General features: G+C 44.7%; 1 protein-coding gene across 1 annotated transcript in view; it reads left to right on the top strand.

Annotated features, from left to right (window-relative positions):
- Positions 1-1,116: 1,116 nt before the first annotated feature.
- LOC108786003 (protein SSUH2 homolog) overlaps positions 1,117-16,529 on the top strand; it is an 18,276-nt gene continuing 2,863 nt past the window's right edge. Inside the window, exons 1-8 of the mRNA XM_018555212.1 lie at positions 1,117-1,180; positions 3,505-3,693; positions 4,387-4,462; positions 7,880-8,009; positions 8,247-8,307; positions 10,054-10,116; positions 12,574-12,631; positions 15,428-15,520. Coding sequence (XP_018410714.1) covers positions 1,141-1,180; positions 3,505-3,693; positions 4,387-4,462; positions 7,880-8,009; positions 8,247-8,307; positions 10,054-10,116; positions 12,574-12,631; positions 15,428-15,520 — 710 coding nt within the window. The 5' untranslated portion in view covers positions 1,117-1,140. The remainder of the gene's footprint in view (positions 1,181-3,504; positions 3,694-4,386; positions 4,463-7,879; positions 8,010-8,246; positions 8,308-10,053; positions 10,117-12,573; positions 12,632-15,427; positions 15,521-16,529) is intronic.

The raw sequence follows: 16,529 nt of genomic DNA, 5'->3' as shown, positions 1-16,529 counted from the left end.
CCCCTTCCCATGGCTGCATGCAGCAAAATGTATAGGGACACAGAACATTACATATAACCTGTCAAGCCAGTTGCTGCCTCACATGCAGGCTGTCACCTTCTGCCTTCCAGAAGCCATGATAACCATCCGGACATTTCCCCCCCAAATATGATTCCCCAATTACTAAACTCTCACATAGGCTTTAACCCTTTCGCTGCCAAGGCCCTTTTGTCGTTTTTGCACACATGATTTAATCCGTATTTTTGGCCTGAAAGTTACTTCCACTAGTCACCAGTGTGAGGAGACCTTTCACTGGCCACAAATCTAAGGACACTTTTCACTGACTACCAATATAATACCTTTTACTGGTCACCAATATAAGAAGACCTTCCACTGACCACCAATGTAAGGAATCCTTTCACTGGCCACCAATATAAGGAGACCTTTATCTGGCCACCAATATAAGGAGGTATTCCACTGGCCACCAATGAAAGCAATCCTTTCTCCGACCACCAATGTAAGCACACCTTTCACTGGCCACCAATATGAGGGGGAATTTAACTGGCTACCAAGGTAAGGAGACCTTTCTCTGGCCACCAATGTAAGGAGACCTTTCTCTGGCCAATAATGTAAGGAGACCTTTCACTGGCCACCAATGTAAGGAGACCTTTCACTGGCCACCAATGTAAGGAGACCTTTCACTGACCACCAATGTAAGGAGACCTTTCACTGACCACCAATGTAAGGAGACCTTTCACTGGCCACCAATGTAAGGAAACCTTTCACTGGCCACCAATGTAAGGAGACCTTTCACTGGCCACTGATGCAAGCAGGCCTTTCTCCACTGGCAAGCAAAGTATGTCTGTCAGCCTTTAATGGCTATTATTAAAAGTATTTAATCATACAGAGGAAGGGGGGTGTTGAAATATGATCAGCCTTGGCAGTCAGTCATATACTCTAGATGAGCCAAATTCTTTATTCTCTTATTTTTTGATCTTGCGGATATATAATGAGCTGTACATATCATTTTTCTCCGGGGTTCCTCAAGGCCTACAATTTATTTCAGTGGCTCCTCTGGGGTAAAAAGCTTTACTGTAGAAAGGCTGATTTCATGCAATCCTTGTTTTCTCTCCTAGAACAAGTGCCACTACCTATGGAGCGATGGGAACGCCGTTTGAGCCGAATTATCTCATGAATCCAGGTACAGCACTGGCACTACAGAGTGCTCACCAATAGAGAGAACATACACGGAGCTCTGACAATGCTGTAACCTATACCTGTGGTTGAACTCGATGGACGTGTGTCTTTTATTCAACCTGAAATACTATGTAACATACTGAATATTGTTCAATTGATTTACTTTTGCATTAGAAGTAAGGACTCGGCCACTTAATTGGCTAAAGCTAAACAGGAGATTTCTAGCAGCTTAATAATGATACAAAATCACAAAGAGTAGCAATTGATTGGTAACCGGATGAAGAAAGGATTGGAGAAGTATTATCACGTTTCTGGTGGAGGACTGATGAGCTGAGGAGGCCTCCATTGCGGCTCTTGTCTCACACCCCTGGATGTGGGAACAGGGAGCGAGTAGACAGAGAGAAGCACGGATGCCAAAGTGTTCAGACACGGTGCCTGCTAGAAGTCCGGCACCTGCATCCCCTGGAAGGATGAGCAGGGCTGGTGTGCAGTTGAGAGGTCAGCGTGGTTGCAGCTGAAACTGGAGCGAAGTGAAACAAGCCAGGGGTTGAAGCCAGACGGTCAGTATGGTACAAAGGGAGCAGGCAGAGGCAGAGTCCAGAGAACGAGCAAAGGTCAGGGGCAGGCAGCAATCAGTCGAAGTCAAAGGCAATCCGGGTCAAGGCAACAGGCAATCAAACTTGCAGGAACACAGAAGCACAAGCTGAAAGACCATTGAGCACTGATTCATTGGGCCAGCTAGTTTAAATAGGATCATCCATCAGAGAGCAGCGTGTCACTTTCTGTGCGCCACATTACTTTGTGCGCGCATGCGCACGTTTTCCGGCAACCCGGAAGACTGGGGACCAAGCATGCACAGTAGTGCGCGAACTGCCGGCTATTGCCTTACAAGTATCTTCATCTAATATTTTCTGTTTAATTATATTTTGGTTCACTGAAAGCTCTGTGTACACGGTGCAGGGTGCATGGCATGTCTATACAGCGTGCATGTGTAAATGTTTCACACTTTTGTGGCTGTTCACATTTCCTCTTGTGTTTTGATAAAGCTTAAAGTGGCCACTTAAACAGTTGCAATGTATAAATGTGAGTGATTTGTCTGCCAAAAGATTTCTAGCTTTGTTTAGCCAGTCCTGTGATACAAACACTGGCAGAGAGCACAGGCATGAAGGTACTACTTCCTACGGAACTGGAATGAATATCATCACATGATGCATTGTCAAGCGTGCAGGCCGATGCACAGAAAGTGGCAAAACTGCACACACAGTGAAAAAGTGTTCTCACCCAAATTGATATAATATATACTGTATATCCAAAGGGTTGTGGATACTTGACCTTCACACTTGCATGATCTTGTTGAACATCCCCATTGAACTTTCCATCCCACCATGGTCATTATTATGGAATTAGTCCCCTCTTTGCGGCTATAACCCTTCCGCTCTTCTGGGAAGACTTTCTATAAGATTTTGGAGGGTGTTTGCATAAATTTTGCCCATTTGTGAGGTCAGGTACATATGTTGGATGAGAAGACCTGGCTCACAAAATCATTATTCCAAATTCCAATTCATCCCAAAAGTGTTCAGTAGGGTTGAGGTCAGGGCTCTGTGCAGAACACTCAAGTTGCTCCACACCCTACTGGTCACACCATGTTGGATGAGAAGACTTGGCTGATAATCACCATTCCAATTCATCCCAAAGCTGTTGAGTAGGGTTGAGGTCAGGTACTGATGTTGGATGAGAAGACCCGGCTCGCAGTGTTCCAATTCAACCCCAAGTTTTTCAGTAGCGTTGAGGTCAGGGCTCTGCGCAGGAACACTTGAGCTCCTCCTCACCAAACTGGTCAGACCATGTCTTTATGGAGCTGGCTTTGTACACAGGGGACAGTCATGGTGGAACAGAAAAGGGTCTTCACCAAACTGTTACCACAAGTTTGGAAGAGCCCAATTGCCTACAATGTCTTTGTACGATGTAGTATTAACGGAACCCTTCAATGGAATCACATTATCTCAGTCATTTGGAAGGCGGTCCACATACTTTTGGCCATCTAAGTAGGTATGATGGTTAGGTGTCCTCAGGCGTTTGGCCATATAGTGTATGTAGTATGTATTTCAACGGTATAGTTTACAAAAAGTTGACAGGATTTAATCTTTGACCATTTTCCATTTTATGATATTTTAGTTCAGTAAAAGCTGCCTCTGTGCACAGTTTAAGGTACTTTAGTGGTGGACTGTCTCTACCTTTCTCCCTTTCCTTGCTGCGTTTGTTCTTTCTTAGGGATGTTAACACTGAATGCCAAAGACTGACTCCATTTGTGTCTTTCTACCTCCTCAGACTTGGAACGGGCCCCTCTGCTCTCTGAATCTGCCTACATGAGTACATCTATGACGCCATCATCTTACCCCCCAGGCGATGTAGCATCTGCCCCTATGATGGCTCCTGTCATTGGTGCTGATGACCCTACAGCTCCTCCCACAGGGTGGCCCACTCTTCCTGGATATGAGGGCATGGGCACCGGTGAGTGTAAGAATATATAATTTCATTTTTTTTTTAATGGTTGTCTGTTTAAAACTGCTAAAAATCTAGGAGAGTATTTTATTACCATACTGAATTATAACCCCAAAGGGCATATCAAATGTCCCAACAACCAAAATGATTCCTTATCTCACAACTTCTTTTATTCTGATCTAATAACTAATGACTTTAGAACTTTTCTTCTGGAAAGCTGTTTTGCATTCCATCATCCGCTATCCCTCCAAATTGATGAAATGCCCCCTGGAAGTATATGTAAACACTAATGATGGTAAATATACCATTGCAAGCTTGGAGAGCATGAGAGGGTGAGGTGTTCTGTAGACCTTAAGCACTTTCTGTCCTAGGGTGACAACACTGCTCTTCCATTGATATACTAGGGTGAGCGAGTGTTGTCACCCTAAGACAGGAAGTGTGTTACTGGCAGGATCACCAGCTGCAAATTAAGGGGGAAAAAAAGTCACAGCACATATATGGAGAGGTAAACTGTAATATAATATTATTTTTGCTTTTGGGTTTAGATACACTTTAATATACTCAGCTGTGTTCCAGGATTCCTGAAGATCCAAATGTAATATTGTTTTTGGGAAAAAAAAAGATAAAATATGATCTATGTCACCACCAATGATGCTTGTTATCAACATTGCAACTGTTACCTGACAGATCACTTTCTCCCTTCTGTAGGTGGTGGATTCCTTCCTCCTCCAGACCTGGGTCCGGTCCCTGGTGGTGTGCCTATGGCAGCAGATACCAACTGGACGTAGGAATTTCTGAAATTTCTTCCTGTAAATTATATCTGGTTTAGGATTAGAGATAAAATATGAAATATATACTGAAAATGTTAAAGCATATATTGGAAATACGAGGGGAGGGGGGGTTCAAAACCAGAGCAGACAAAATCTGGAGCAGCTGTACACAGCAACCAATCAGCTTCTCTTTCCAGTTTGTTCAGCTAAACTTTCAAAATGAAATAGCTGCTCCAGATTTTGTCTTCTCCAAATTTGATAAATTCCCCCCAGGGTGTCTATTGCTGATGATCTTCTAAAAATGCTGGTTTCTGGGCTGTGTCTGGTTTTAGGACCCATTTAGTCTTGTGTATGATTGCATTAAAGCGTGCAACCCAACGCACTGTACAGTAGCGGCCAATGCACAATGCTCCACAGCACACTACACCACACATACTGTGCATTGTGGTTGGCTGTGTTGGAATAAGAGGTTCTTGTAAGTAATTTATTAAAGTTGTGGTGCATTGGCTGCCTTAAAGTGACACTAAACTCCGGAGTTAAATCTTAAAAATACATTCAAGTTCTGAACAACAATGTATCTTATTTTAGAAATTGATTTATTTTTCTTTATATTTTGTACTGCATTATATTATATTACTGTATTGTATTCATTTTTATATGAATATTTTTGGGTTGTGGAACGAATCATCTGAATTTCCATTATTTCCTATGGGGAAATTCGCTTTGATATACAAGCGCTTTGGATTACAAGCATGCTGCCGGAACAAATTATTCTCGTAAACCAAGGTATTACTGTACATTGTTGTTCAGAGTTAAGGTTCTTGAATGTATTTTTAAGATTTGATTCCTGAGTTTAGTGTCACTTTAACGCACAAAGTAGCTCATGTTTACGCACATGAATTAATATACTGCTACAGAAGGTAAAAGAATCTGCTCTAAATGTTTCAGATTCACTGACCTGGAAAAAGCATGCAGGAAAAACACAAAAAAAACCCCCTGAAAAGTCAGAATTCTTTAATAACAGGTTATTCACAAAAGGGTGAAGAATTTGGAGAGGGAAGGAGAAGTGAACAATCTAGGACAACATCGCTGAATTGGAACATTTTTCTTAATCAGCTATTTTGTCCTAGATTGTTCACTTCTCCGGCCTTCTCCAAACTCTTCACCCTTTTGTGAATAACCCCATTAATCTCTAAACTTTCTCAACGCCTGAGGTAAATAATAATTTCAGAAGCAGAAGTAGCAATGGTAGCCGACATATTTGTCTTAATAAAGGTTTCATTCAATGTAGAGATCAACAGAAACCTTTTCAGAGGAATGAAAATTCTTAGCAAGCTCATTGAATGCAAAACATGATTGCAACAAATTTTTATTTGGGCAAAAAGCATCATTAGAATCACAAATGGCCAATAGATAAGTTATCAATTCTAGTAGCAGTTGGTGGGGGTGCTCTCCGCACACCTTTCAGCAGTCCCGGCCAATAAACAAAGATGGTGCTTGTAGTAACTACCACGTAGAAAAAGATAGAAAAAACACAAAGTAGAAAAAGATAGGTCACCAGCACTCAAAATAGTTCAAATAAATAAGTCCTTTTTATTGGACAATTGTGTCACGATAATCAAAACGAGCCGACGTTTCGGGGCCACGCAGGGTCCCTTCCTCAAGGCAAAACAATTCTAGTAGTTTACTTTTTTTTGGAGTGTTTTTGGCTGCGGCGGTCTGAGTATAGCTCGCTGTATACTGAGCTTTGGGTGATGGGAGGACGCTAGTTTGTGTCCTCCCGTGGCCCTTAGGAGAACTATGGGGAAAAACACTGACCCCATAGTTCTCCTTTAAGTCAACGTTTGAGGGAACACAAGAAGTAAAGAACTATTATAAAAAGGATATGACAATTGTATTTTGTATTCAAAGGATAACATTTATATCGCGAATGTAATGTCAGTGCAAAATACAATTTTATACAAAATATAAAATTAATATTGAAAATGTTTTCAAAAGAGGGTACATGGCTATTCATTTCAATAGTTGTTAGACCATAACAGTATCATTTGTGTACCACAGTTCATTTAAAACCCTTCTCAAAGGTTTTTGCTTTGACAAAGGACAAAAACAAAGGATTGACGTGTTTTGTTTTTCTTATCTTGTTATATGTCCTTTTGTGACGGTATCATTTGAGGCATTTGATCATATATAGCCTGTCTCCTCTCGCCTATATTTGTTGGTATCTATAAAAGAAAATGTGTGCTGGAATCACTAGCAAAACCCGCTCCCGCATTCTTGTGCTAAGCACATGAGCCATCGTTGAGATAAGCAGATAAGGGTCTGGTTTGCTACAATGGTTGACAACCTTTGCACTGACCTCATCAGTTGAACTATTGTTGGACTGGTTCATCATTATAGATTAGGGGGAGCCTTATTCCTGTAAACCTTATCCCACCCACATTACCTCATTGCCCCCTTTCCTCTCCGTTTTCTCAAAATTTGACATTGAATTACCCCCTCCGCAGGGCCTGTGCTAGACTATTTTGTGCCCTAGGCAAGACCAGCTACTTGCACACCTCAGCCCCCCTCTGACAGTGCAACCCCCAATCCCCCTGGCACGGCCCCATTCTCCTGCCGGCTAGCTTCTGCAGACGACAGGTGGATGTAAGCAACCGAGAGCAAAAGCCAGACTACTATTGGCTATTTTAATTTGAAATAGTCAATGGCAGACTGGCTACTGAAATCCCACCCACTGAGCAGAGGCAAGTTGTCTCTCAGTTCTACTCATCTGTTTAGTGGGAGGGTGCAATAGCCAGCCTGCTATTGGCTTTTGCAATTTAAAATAGACATGGGGCACTGTTAGGGAAGTGGTCGAGGCTGCACCCTAGGCAGCAGTGCGCCCTAGGCAGCTGCCTAGTTTGCCTAGTGGCAACACCGGCCCTGCCCCTCCGTACATTTATTTCTTTGGACCCCTCCCAGCACTTCTGGCATTGTCACCTAGAATTACATCCCATTTGCCTACATCCTCCTGGGATACTGACCGACGCACATCTCAGGAGGCCTGTATGGGTGCTGTATGGCACATGTGCATTTGCACATCATCAATGGGTCAGCTGTCTCTTCTTGTCTCTTACAGACAGTCCCCTGAGGATGCACTGCTGCGCATGTGCATCCTCAAGAGTTTGGCAACAAGAACCCAGAAGAAACAGCCAGCCCCCTTGATGTAAGGAAAAAAGATTTCAACGCGGGACCTGAGAGGATTGGTGGATTCGCTGGACATGTGAGTATGTGATTTCAGGATAACCCAGCAAACCAGGTGAGTGGGTATTCACAAATAAATAATTAAATAAATACATACCACGGGGAGGGGGAGTTACACTTTAATTTTGGCCCGAGTTTGGCTTGTATATTTGTCTCTTAGTGATCGACTTGTTCTCTCCTCCATGTAGAATCCCATTTATCTCAGAAGACACTGCTAGGAAAGCTCTCTTGGATTATGCCGACAGGAAATGCTGTTATAGCACCAGCCCTGCAGAGCAGATGGACTTCCGTGAACTCCGACCCTACAATACATACAGAGTGAGTGATCAGCTATACCCGGCGTTCCCTTTTTCCCCCCCCACTATGTTCCTCTCTTCGCTGAACCACAGAGCTAGCACTCAGAAACCACAATCCCAATGCTGCTCGAATGGTAGAATAGATTTGACAGTGATCAAAGAGAGAATGAAAATGACTTTGTATGAAGTGGTGACTCCTATTAATAATTTGATTGTCTGGTAGATCTGTGTAACCATTTGTCAAATTGTTTATTTGTAGTATCGACTGGAGACCTTCACCGAGTCCCGGACATGTAAATGGGTGACCAAGCCTCATACTGGTCAGTATACAGAGTATTAATGCCGATGGTTGTGCTTCTATTTCTATGACATTAGTTACATATGAGTGGAAAGGAATGCTGGGGATGTTGGGTTAAGAGAAAACCCAGTCAATAGATTCTCCCTATCTACCTTGCTTCCTTTTACCTACCCACCTTCCTCCCCCCTCTCCCTCCTTCTCTTTTCCTTCCCCCTCTCCCTCCTTCCTTCTAACCTACCTGCCTTCCTCTTCTCCCTCCCCTTATTTCTTTCTTCTCTTCCCTCCCTCCTTCGCTCCTTCTCTTCGCTCCATCCCGTACCTACCTTGCTTCTTGTCTCCTACATCTTTCCTTCCATACTTTCCCTCCCTCCCTTCCTTCCTTCCCTTCTTCCCCCATTCCCTTCCTTTCCTTCTCCCTCCCTCGCTTCCTTACTCCCTCGCTCTCACTTCCTTCCCCCTCTCCCACCTTCACGTCCTCTCTTCCTTCTTACATACCAACCTACCCTCCTTCTTTTCACCTACCTAACTTCCTTCCTTCCCCTTCTTCCTTTCGTTCCTCCCTTCTTCTCCTCCCTCCCTTCCTTCTAACCTACCTTGCTTCCTTTTACCTACCTTCTTTCCTTCCCCCTTTTCCCTCCTTGCCTCCCTTTCCTTCTCCCTCCCTTACTAATTTCCTTCCTTCTCTTCTCCCTCACCCCCTCCCTCTCTCTTCTTTCCCGCTCCCTCTCCTTCCCTTCCTCCATGCTTCCTTTTACCTACGTTCCTACCTTGTTCCCCTTTTCCCTCCCTCCCTCCCTTCCTTTCTCCTTCCCTTCTCCCTCCCTCGTGTCCTTCCTCCCCTTCTCCCTCTCTTGCTCCTTTCTTTCCTCTTCTCCCTCCTTCCCTTCCTCCCTTACTTCTAACCTTCCTTGTTCCCTCCCTCCCTTCCTTGTTCCCCTTTTCCCTTCCTTCCCTTCTCCCTCCTTCGCCCCTTTCCTTCCCTTCTTCCTCCCTCGCTTCTTCCTTCCCTTCTCCCTCCCTCACCTCTTCCTTCCCTTCTCCCTCCCTCACCTCTTCCTTCCCTTATTTACATTCCTGCAGACATGGAGCAATCCCTCTCTGTAGGTGCACTATTTCTTACCCTTCATTGTGGCCACATATTCCACAGAGCTCAATAGCTCAAGAAGCTTCAATATCCCCATTCTATAACTCCAACATATTCCGCAGTGCTATACAGAGAACACTGAGCCATCCATATCAGTCCCCAATGCATAGGACCTTATCATATGGGTCACATATTATTTTATTCCTATCACTATACAGTGAGCATGGCTCCATTCACAAAATCATCTATTACACTGTAATGTCCTCACAACAAAGTCACTCATAATCTGTTACCACAATGTGGTTGGAACTTTATTATTCTACCAATATGCTGTCGGACTGTTGGAGGGAAGAGTCCTCTCCCTTAATGGGAAATAGAACCCTGGTGCTCTAAGGAAAGGTATGCACATGTACTAGCAGGGATTTATTAGGCCAGCGGTAGGCAACCTCAGAACTCTAGCTGTTGTCAAACTACAAGTCCCATGAGGCATTGCAAGACTCTGATAGCCAAAGGCATGACTCCCAGAGAGGCATGGGATTTGTAGTTTGACCACAGCTGGAGTGCCGAAAGTACAGGCCATTGCATGTGCCTTGCCTCTCGGTGCCAAACCGGGCAAGGAGGTGCTTTGTCTTCTGGCTACCCGGGATATAATATACTAACACCCATGCTTCTTTATATTTAAAGCCTTGCGCAATGTGTTTGGGAATCTGCAGAACAGTGTGCAAGAAATGCCACGGAGCCGGTCGGGTAAGAACTATTGTACAGCTTTCACACTGTCTGTTGATGCAGCAATCCGATTGTTCGTTGAGACAATATTTTAATAAACCCTATCAATCGCTTTTGACCAGTAGGGTAACAATCACCATAGGGGCCCCGGGGCACAGGGGGGCCTGGCCAGGACATCCCCCTGATGTCGTGCGGGCCGCCTGGGTCTCTATGGCATTTCAGGCTGCTGGCTGTCACTGGCGGCTGTGAGGAGGAACACGCAGCCATTCACATGTGCAGAGGCGCGTACCTCCTCACCGCTGCTGAGTCGATGACAACCAGCAGCTTTGGGGGAGGTGGCAGGGCCCGTCGTTGGCAGCGATGGAGGAGGCGGGGCCCAGTGATCGAGGAGGAAGGTCTTAGCGATGGGGAGGCGGGCCCGATCGTGTAGGAGAAGGAGACAGACGGAGGTTTGGCCAGACAGGTAAGAGGGCTTGACCGCCCACCTGAGACCCAGCAAAGCCCACCATAGAGGAGCTCTGCAGGGTCACCCTCAGGTGGGCTGTTTGGGATATCAGGTGGACTTATCTAGAAATCACAGGGCCCCATACAAGGTTTTGCTACGGGGCCCTGCGATTTCTAGTTACGCCCCTGCTTTTGACTATCGGTTTGCCTGCTTTTGGCCGATTTTGCAGATCTGATTTGAAAATAGAAGATTCCGTTCTATAAACCAATGTGTATGGAAGAATGTAGAAAGGATGCCAGTTTTTAACGTGCAAGAGGTCACAAGGAAAGCCAACACGTAACACTCCCCTATCATCAGGGTTACGGAACAAGATGACCTAAAAGGAAGTTAAAAAGTAGAAGGCACGAGTTACGATATCCCAATATGTGGTGTAAAAACGATATATACAGTACTATATATAACATAAAAACATAATCAGGCATCGATATGACATGATGGTATAAATAAAGTCGTGAAGAGTCATTAAATATAATGAAATAATACAAATTAAAAATTAAAATAATAACTAATAAGTAATATTAAAGGTAAAGATTGATACAGGGATAGGAACTTCTTATACCCGTCAGCGCCATCTAGGGGCACTAGTGCCGGGCGAATGGCTATATTCTGGGTGGAACGTTTAATAATTTAACCCCTAAGTGTTAGCCTGTATCACCCTTAACTGTTAGTATTTTCCCATGAATATTTTTGTATTATTTAATTATATTTGATATCGCCACATGATTTTACCACTTTTTGCGAACATGATATTACCATCATGTCATATCGAGGTCATGCATTATATATTCATGTTTTTATGTTATATATAGCAGTGGTTCTCTGCTGTAACAGGGGCGTAACTAGAAATCACAGGGCCCCATAGCAACATTTTGCATGCTCTATAAGGCCTATTGGCTTTGAGGTGCTCCCATACTTTCGCCATTCTTTTCCTCAAATGAATATTTATTGAGTTTAACAAAGAAAACAGTCACATACATGTTGCAGTAGAAAACATATACCTGTGGTAAACAGGTCAAGCACAATCAACGTATGGTGCATGAAATATATCGCAGTTAGCCCTCGTTCACACCTAGGCGTATTGCATATGCGCGTCTGTCGCGCGTTTTTTTACCGCGATTCGCGTTTCCGAAGGCTACTTGGCTGTATCCCAATGGAAACGCGCAAACAAAACGGCCCAAAGTAGTACCTGTACCTTTTGTAGCGAGTTAGGGACGGGCGGAAATACGCCAAGGTGGGAACGAGACCATTGACTACAATGCAATTTATATTTTTGACCGTTTTGTAGAGCGTTCGTCGAGCGTAGAACGCGCTACAAAACGGTCAGGTGAGAACGAGGGCTAATAGAAGTACACAACTTTGGTCCTTAGGACAAGTGTAGCATGTAGGACTCCTCGGCCAAAGTATACAAACTAAATCGGTATTGGCAATAGTCCAACCTTGAAGTACTCCAGCACTTAGGGCTCTTGTCATAAGACAATAGTACCTGATACTGAGTGACGTAGGATGGATGAGATGCGGCTCAGCTTCATCTAGTGCTTTAGCAGTCAGAGAAATCAGCATCTTTGCAATTCTAAAATACTAGCAACAACATAAGACTTCTTTTGCCATTCTTTAGACTACTTTGAGGATCCCAGTTGACAGAGGTGCCCTCTGAATTTGGATCTCAAGCCCTTTCTTTTTCCATTTCCAGCGCTCTGTCAACATGTTTATTGTCGAACTGTGATAGCACGATCAATCCAAAACCGTCCCGTTTAGATTTTCATTTACTTTTTCAGCTGAGCCTTTGAATTAAAAAGCCATCAGATTAATCCCAGCAGGTGTATTGTTTGTATTGAACGAAATGATTGTATCAGATATCCTAATAATATGATCAGGATCGAATGGTGAGATTTGGATGCTGTTGATCACACACCACTTAGCCACGTGTCTTATTATTTGTGTCTGCACACAGATTCGCTGTTGGGTCTGTCAAGGGAAAGGACGTCAATTTGAAGATGCCTGCAACCACTGCAGGGGATGTGGAACAGCAACGTAGGTGCAAAGATTGGCATAAAATGGCGCATATAAATAGTGCAGGTCAAGTGTGCCATTGTGTGCAGTGCATATCACCGGGCTATGGAGGCAGTAAATTATAAATAGGAATACATATATAAATAGGAAAAAAGATAATTAAATATATTTTAAAGAAGAAAAAATAATAATTGGGAGGAGCTAGCAGTGACAGCTAGCTCCGCCCGACTGTTTCCTATTGGCCGGCATCTGCCAGATTCTTCGAGCAGGTCCCAGGCCAATGAATAACAACTAGGCGAAGCTGGCCGTGATGTCACAGCCGGCTCCGCCCCAGTTGTTATTGTTTAATGACAGATCAGCATCCCCAGGTCATTTGGGGATACTGATCTGTCATTACAACTAGGCGGAGCCAGCCGTGAGATCACGGCTGGCTCCTCCCAGCTATCATTTGCGGGTAGAATGGCCGGCTTTTCGGCAGGCCGTTCTCCCCGCTTCGGCTTTCACTTCGAAGCATATGCCTTCGGCTCGGCTGAGCCACTCGGCTGCTGTACGGGCTATTGTGAATATCACGTACAGCGGCCCTTCGGTTTGACTGAAACGAAGGGCAGAGGCGGCCGAAGAGAGCCGAAGGATCAGCCGAAGCTATGGCTGGATCCTGCAACTCTTTAGCGAATAACCCCCTTAATGTTCCTATAGCGGAACTAAAACCTCTTATCCTTTTTAGCCAAGTGAGGTGCCATATTAGCCACTATTTAGATTGCAGTTGCCATGGTGTGATCAGCTATGACACCAGCCATTTGGGAGCACACGGCCAACCTTGACAGTTGGCACGCCTTGAGACCATTGGATTGATGGGTCTAGTTCTGCTTTAAGGCTATTTTCAATTCTGGTCAAATATTTTGTGCAGTAGTGAAAGGGGAAAATACCACATTATGGACACTCGATGGAGCTGAGAATCATAGGAAATAAATACATATTAGTAACAATAGATACAATATAACAATTCAATAGAACACTGGAGGGAATTAGCAGATAAATGTAACCATTGCTACCACAGGATCCCCATCATAGCAATTAGGGATGCACCGATACTAGTATCAGTATCGGTGCCGATACTGAGTATTTGGGCGAGTACTCATACTCGGCCAAATGCTCCGATACCTACCTCCGATACCAGAACTTCCAGTCAGAGGGAGGTCTCCCTTTGACTGGCAGTGCCGAGGGTGCATGGAGCCGGCTTCCTTTCCAATCAGGAAGCCGGGCAGTGGGTTATGACCCACCTCCCGACTTCCGGTTTGGCTAGGAAGCCGGCTGCACATGTTGCACGTCATGACTGCTGTCCCGGCTTCCTGATTGATCAGGAAGCCAGGCTGCCTAGGAACAAGTGAAGCCAGCTTCCTAGCCACTTAGGAAGTTGAGGGGCGGGTCATGATGTGCTACCCGGCTTCCTAATTGGCTAGAAAGCCGGCTTCACTTTATGCTAGGCTGCCTGGCTTCCTCATGTCTCGCCACCCGGCTTCCTGATTGGTCAGGAAGCCAAGCAGCCTCTGAAGCCGGCACTCTTTCGCTAGAACACTGGCTTCACAGACAATCAGGAAGCCGGGTGACGGCTCATGATCTGCCGCCCGACTTCCTGATATTCGGGGCACGATGCACCGGCACTCGGTACTCGGTATCGGCGAATACAAAATACAAAAAAAAAAAAAAAATATCAGTACTCGATACCGAAAAACGGGTATCGGTGCATCCCTAATAACAATGATTACATTTGCCTGCTAATTCCCTCCAGAATTCTCTAGAATTGTTACATTGTATCTCTTGTTGCTAAGATATATTTATTTCCTATAATTCTCAGTTCCATCTAGTGAGCGTAATGCGTTATTTTCCTGATTCGCTACTTCACTATTTGAAGAACATTCGACCAGAAGAGAAAATAACCTCAAGAACATTTGATTTTGCCCCATTTTCCCAACAGATGATTATTTCCCACAGAACCAATGTTCAGTACATGCAGTTCTGCTGCAAATGTTATTTCTATAGATAGACCCCTCTCCTCTTTGTAGCATGAGATTTAAAGGAGAACTATGGGGTCAGGGTTTTCCCCATAGTTCTCCTAAGGGTAACCGGAGGACACAAACTACCGTCCTCCCATCACCAAAAGCTCAGTATACCGCGAGCTACAGCTCGCGGTATACTGAGACGCCGCAGCCGGAACGGATCCCGACAATTATGTCTGGATCCGCCCAGCTGCGTGAGTGACAGCTGGCTCTGCCTAACTAGAGGCAGAGCCAGCTGTACCCGCCCCCTCCCCCATCCGTTCCACCAGTCAGCGCTGGAGGATCGAACGGGGGAGGGGGAGCGTGGAATCCCTGCAGGCAGCCGTGAGTTACATTGACGGCTCTCTGCACGGATAGATCGAGAAGTGAGCGAGCGCCGGTATGTGTTCGCTCACTTCCCGATCTACTGAGCCGACCTGTGACAGTTTCATTGTCACAGGTCGGCTCAGATTATGAGGCTGAGTGAAAATCACTCACCTCATAGTTCTCCTTTAAATCCCCTCCGTCATTAAGCCCTCGGACTATGTCAGCACCTGCAAATCCCTGAAACAATGAGAAAAAGAAAATGGTGTTTTTGGTCACTTGCTAGCTTTATGGTTTATGACGATGACCTTAGCTGCTTTTCCATTGACGCGGCCCAGCCCCCACTTCCAGGGGAAGTTACCTTTTTCATTTAGATAAATGACATTCGTCATACAGCGCAAAGTTTAATCTCTGTTCTGCTTTCTGTCATAAATGTCGTTGTCCTTGTCACCCGCAGCTGTACAAGCTGTCACAGCTCCAAATACCAGACGTGCGAAGGGTGCTCAGGGCGCGGACAGATCCTGAATTACATACAGCTGACTGTCACATGGTAAGAGGGAAGCGGGCAGCGACTGAACCTGTACAGAGCTTTGTTTACATGAATGCCAGCGGTGCAGACCACAGGGCCGAAAATCAGCCGCACTTCCTCCTTCCCCGGGGAATTCCCAGACACACATTGTACAAGGAACTGACACAACGTAAAGGTCACCATACATGTGAATGTTTTATTATTAGACACGTGCATACTAGACATGTAAGCTGTGGAAACATTTGGTTCGGATATTTAGTTAATTCAGGATTCTGATCTGAAATTCAATCCGGTTCGGGTTTCGGATTTGGACGAAATCCAAATCTTCGTTAGTTCCGGATGAGTTTACAAATATTTGATGCGAATAACACAGAAAACCAGATACAGATATTAATACTGAAGCTGAGGCTCCCAGACCTGAATTTCCGGATTGCATTCGGGAGCTTCCAAATACCATTCGGGTCTGGGAACCATATACATATATTACTAAAGCTGAGGCTCCCAGACAGGGGCGTCCCGAGGCTGGGTGACACCCGGAGCGGTAACTGAGTGTCTCCTCAGCTTTAGTATTATATGTATATACTGTATATGGCTCCCATGTTGCCCTTAACGAAAATTTGTGTTCAGACCCATTCGGAGGCATTAAACCGAAAAATACATCTGATTGGCCAGAAAAGTCACATGTCCGATTCAGTTTAGTTTTTGAACGAAATTCAGGGGGGTTCGTAATTCGGAAATGGAAATTAAGATTCAGATGCATTGGGATTCCGAAATTCGGATGTGACCGAGTTTCAGAAAATTCGTCCACATTCTTATTCGGATCAAACCGAATCGCACATGTCTAATGCATACAACCCAGTATAACACCTCCATATATCCCCCACCCAAAGGGAACTTCCAGGTCATGCTGGAGGAGTAGAAGCCGTCATACAAAATCCACAAATCAGATTTTTCGCGGATTTCGCCTAACAACAGGAAAAAAACAAGAAAAAAAAAATACAAATTATATATATATTGTTGAAAAATGGAT

This window comes from Nanorana parkeri, unplaced genomic scaffold (assembly GCF_000935625.1).
Source record: "Nanorana parkeri isolate BGI_ZX_2015 unplaced genomic scaffold, ASM93562v1 scaffold188, whole genome shotgun sequence".
Lineage (NCBI taxonomy): Eukaryota > Metazoa > Chordata > Amphibia > Anura > Dicroglossidae > Nanorana > Nanorana parkeri.
The sequence above is the reverse complement of the archived record's forward strand: the minus strand, read 5'-3'. Positions and strand labels throughout refer to the sequence as shown.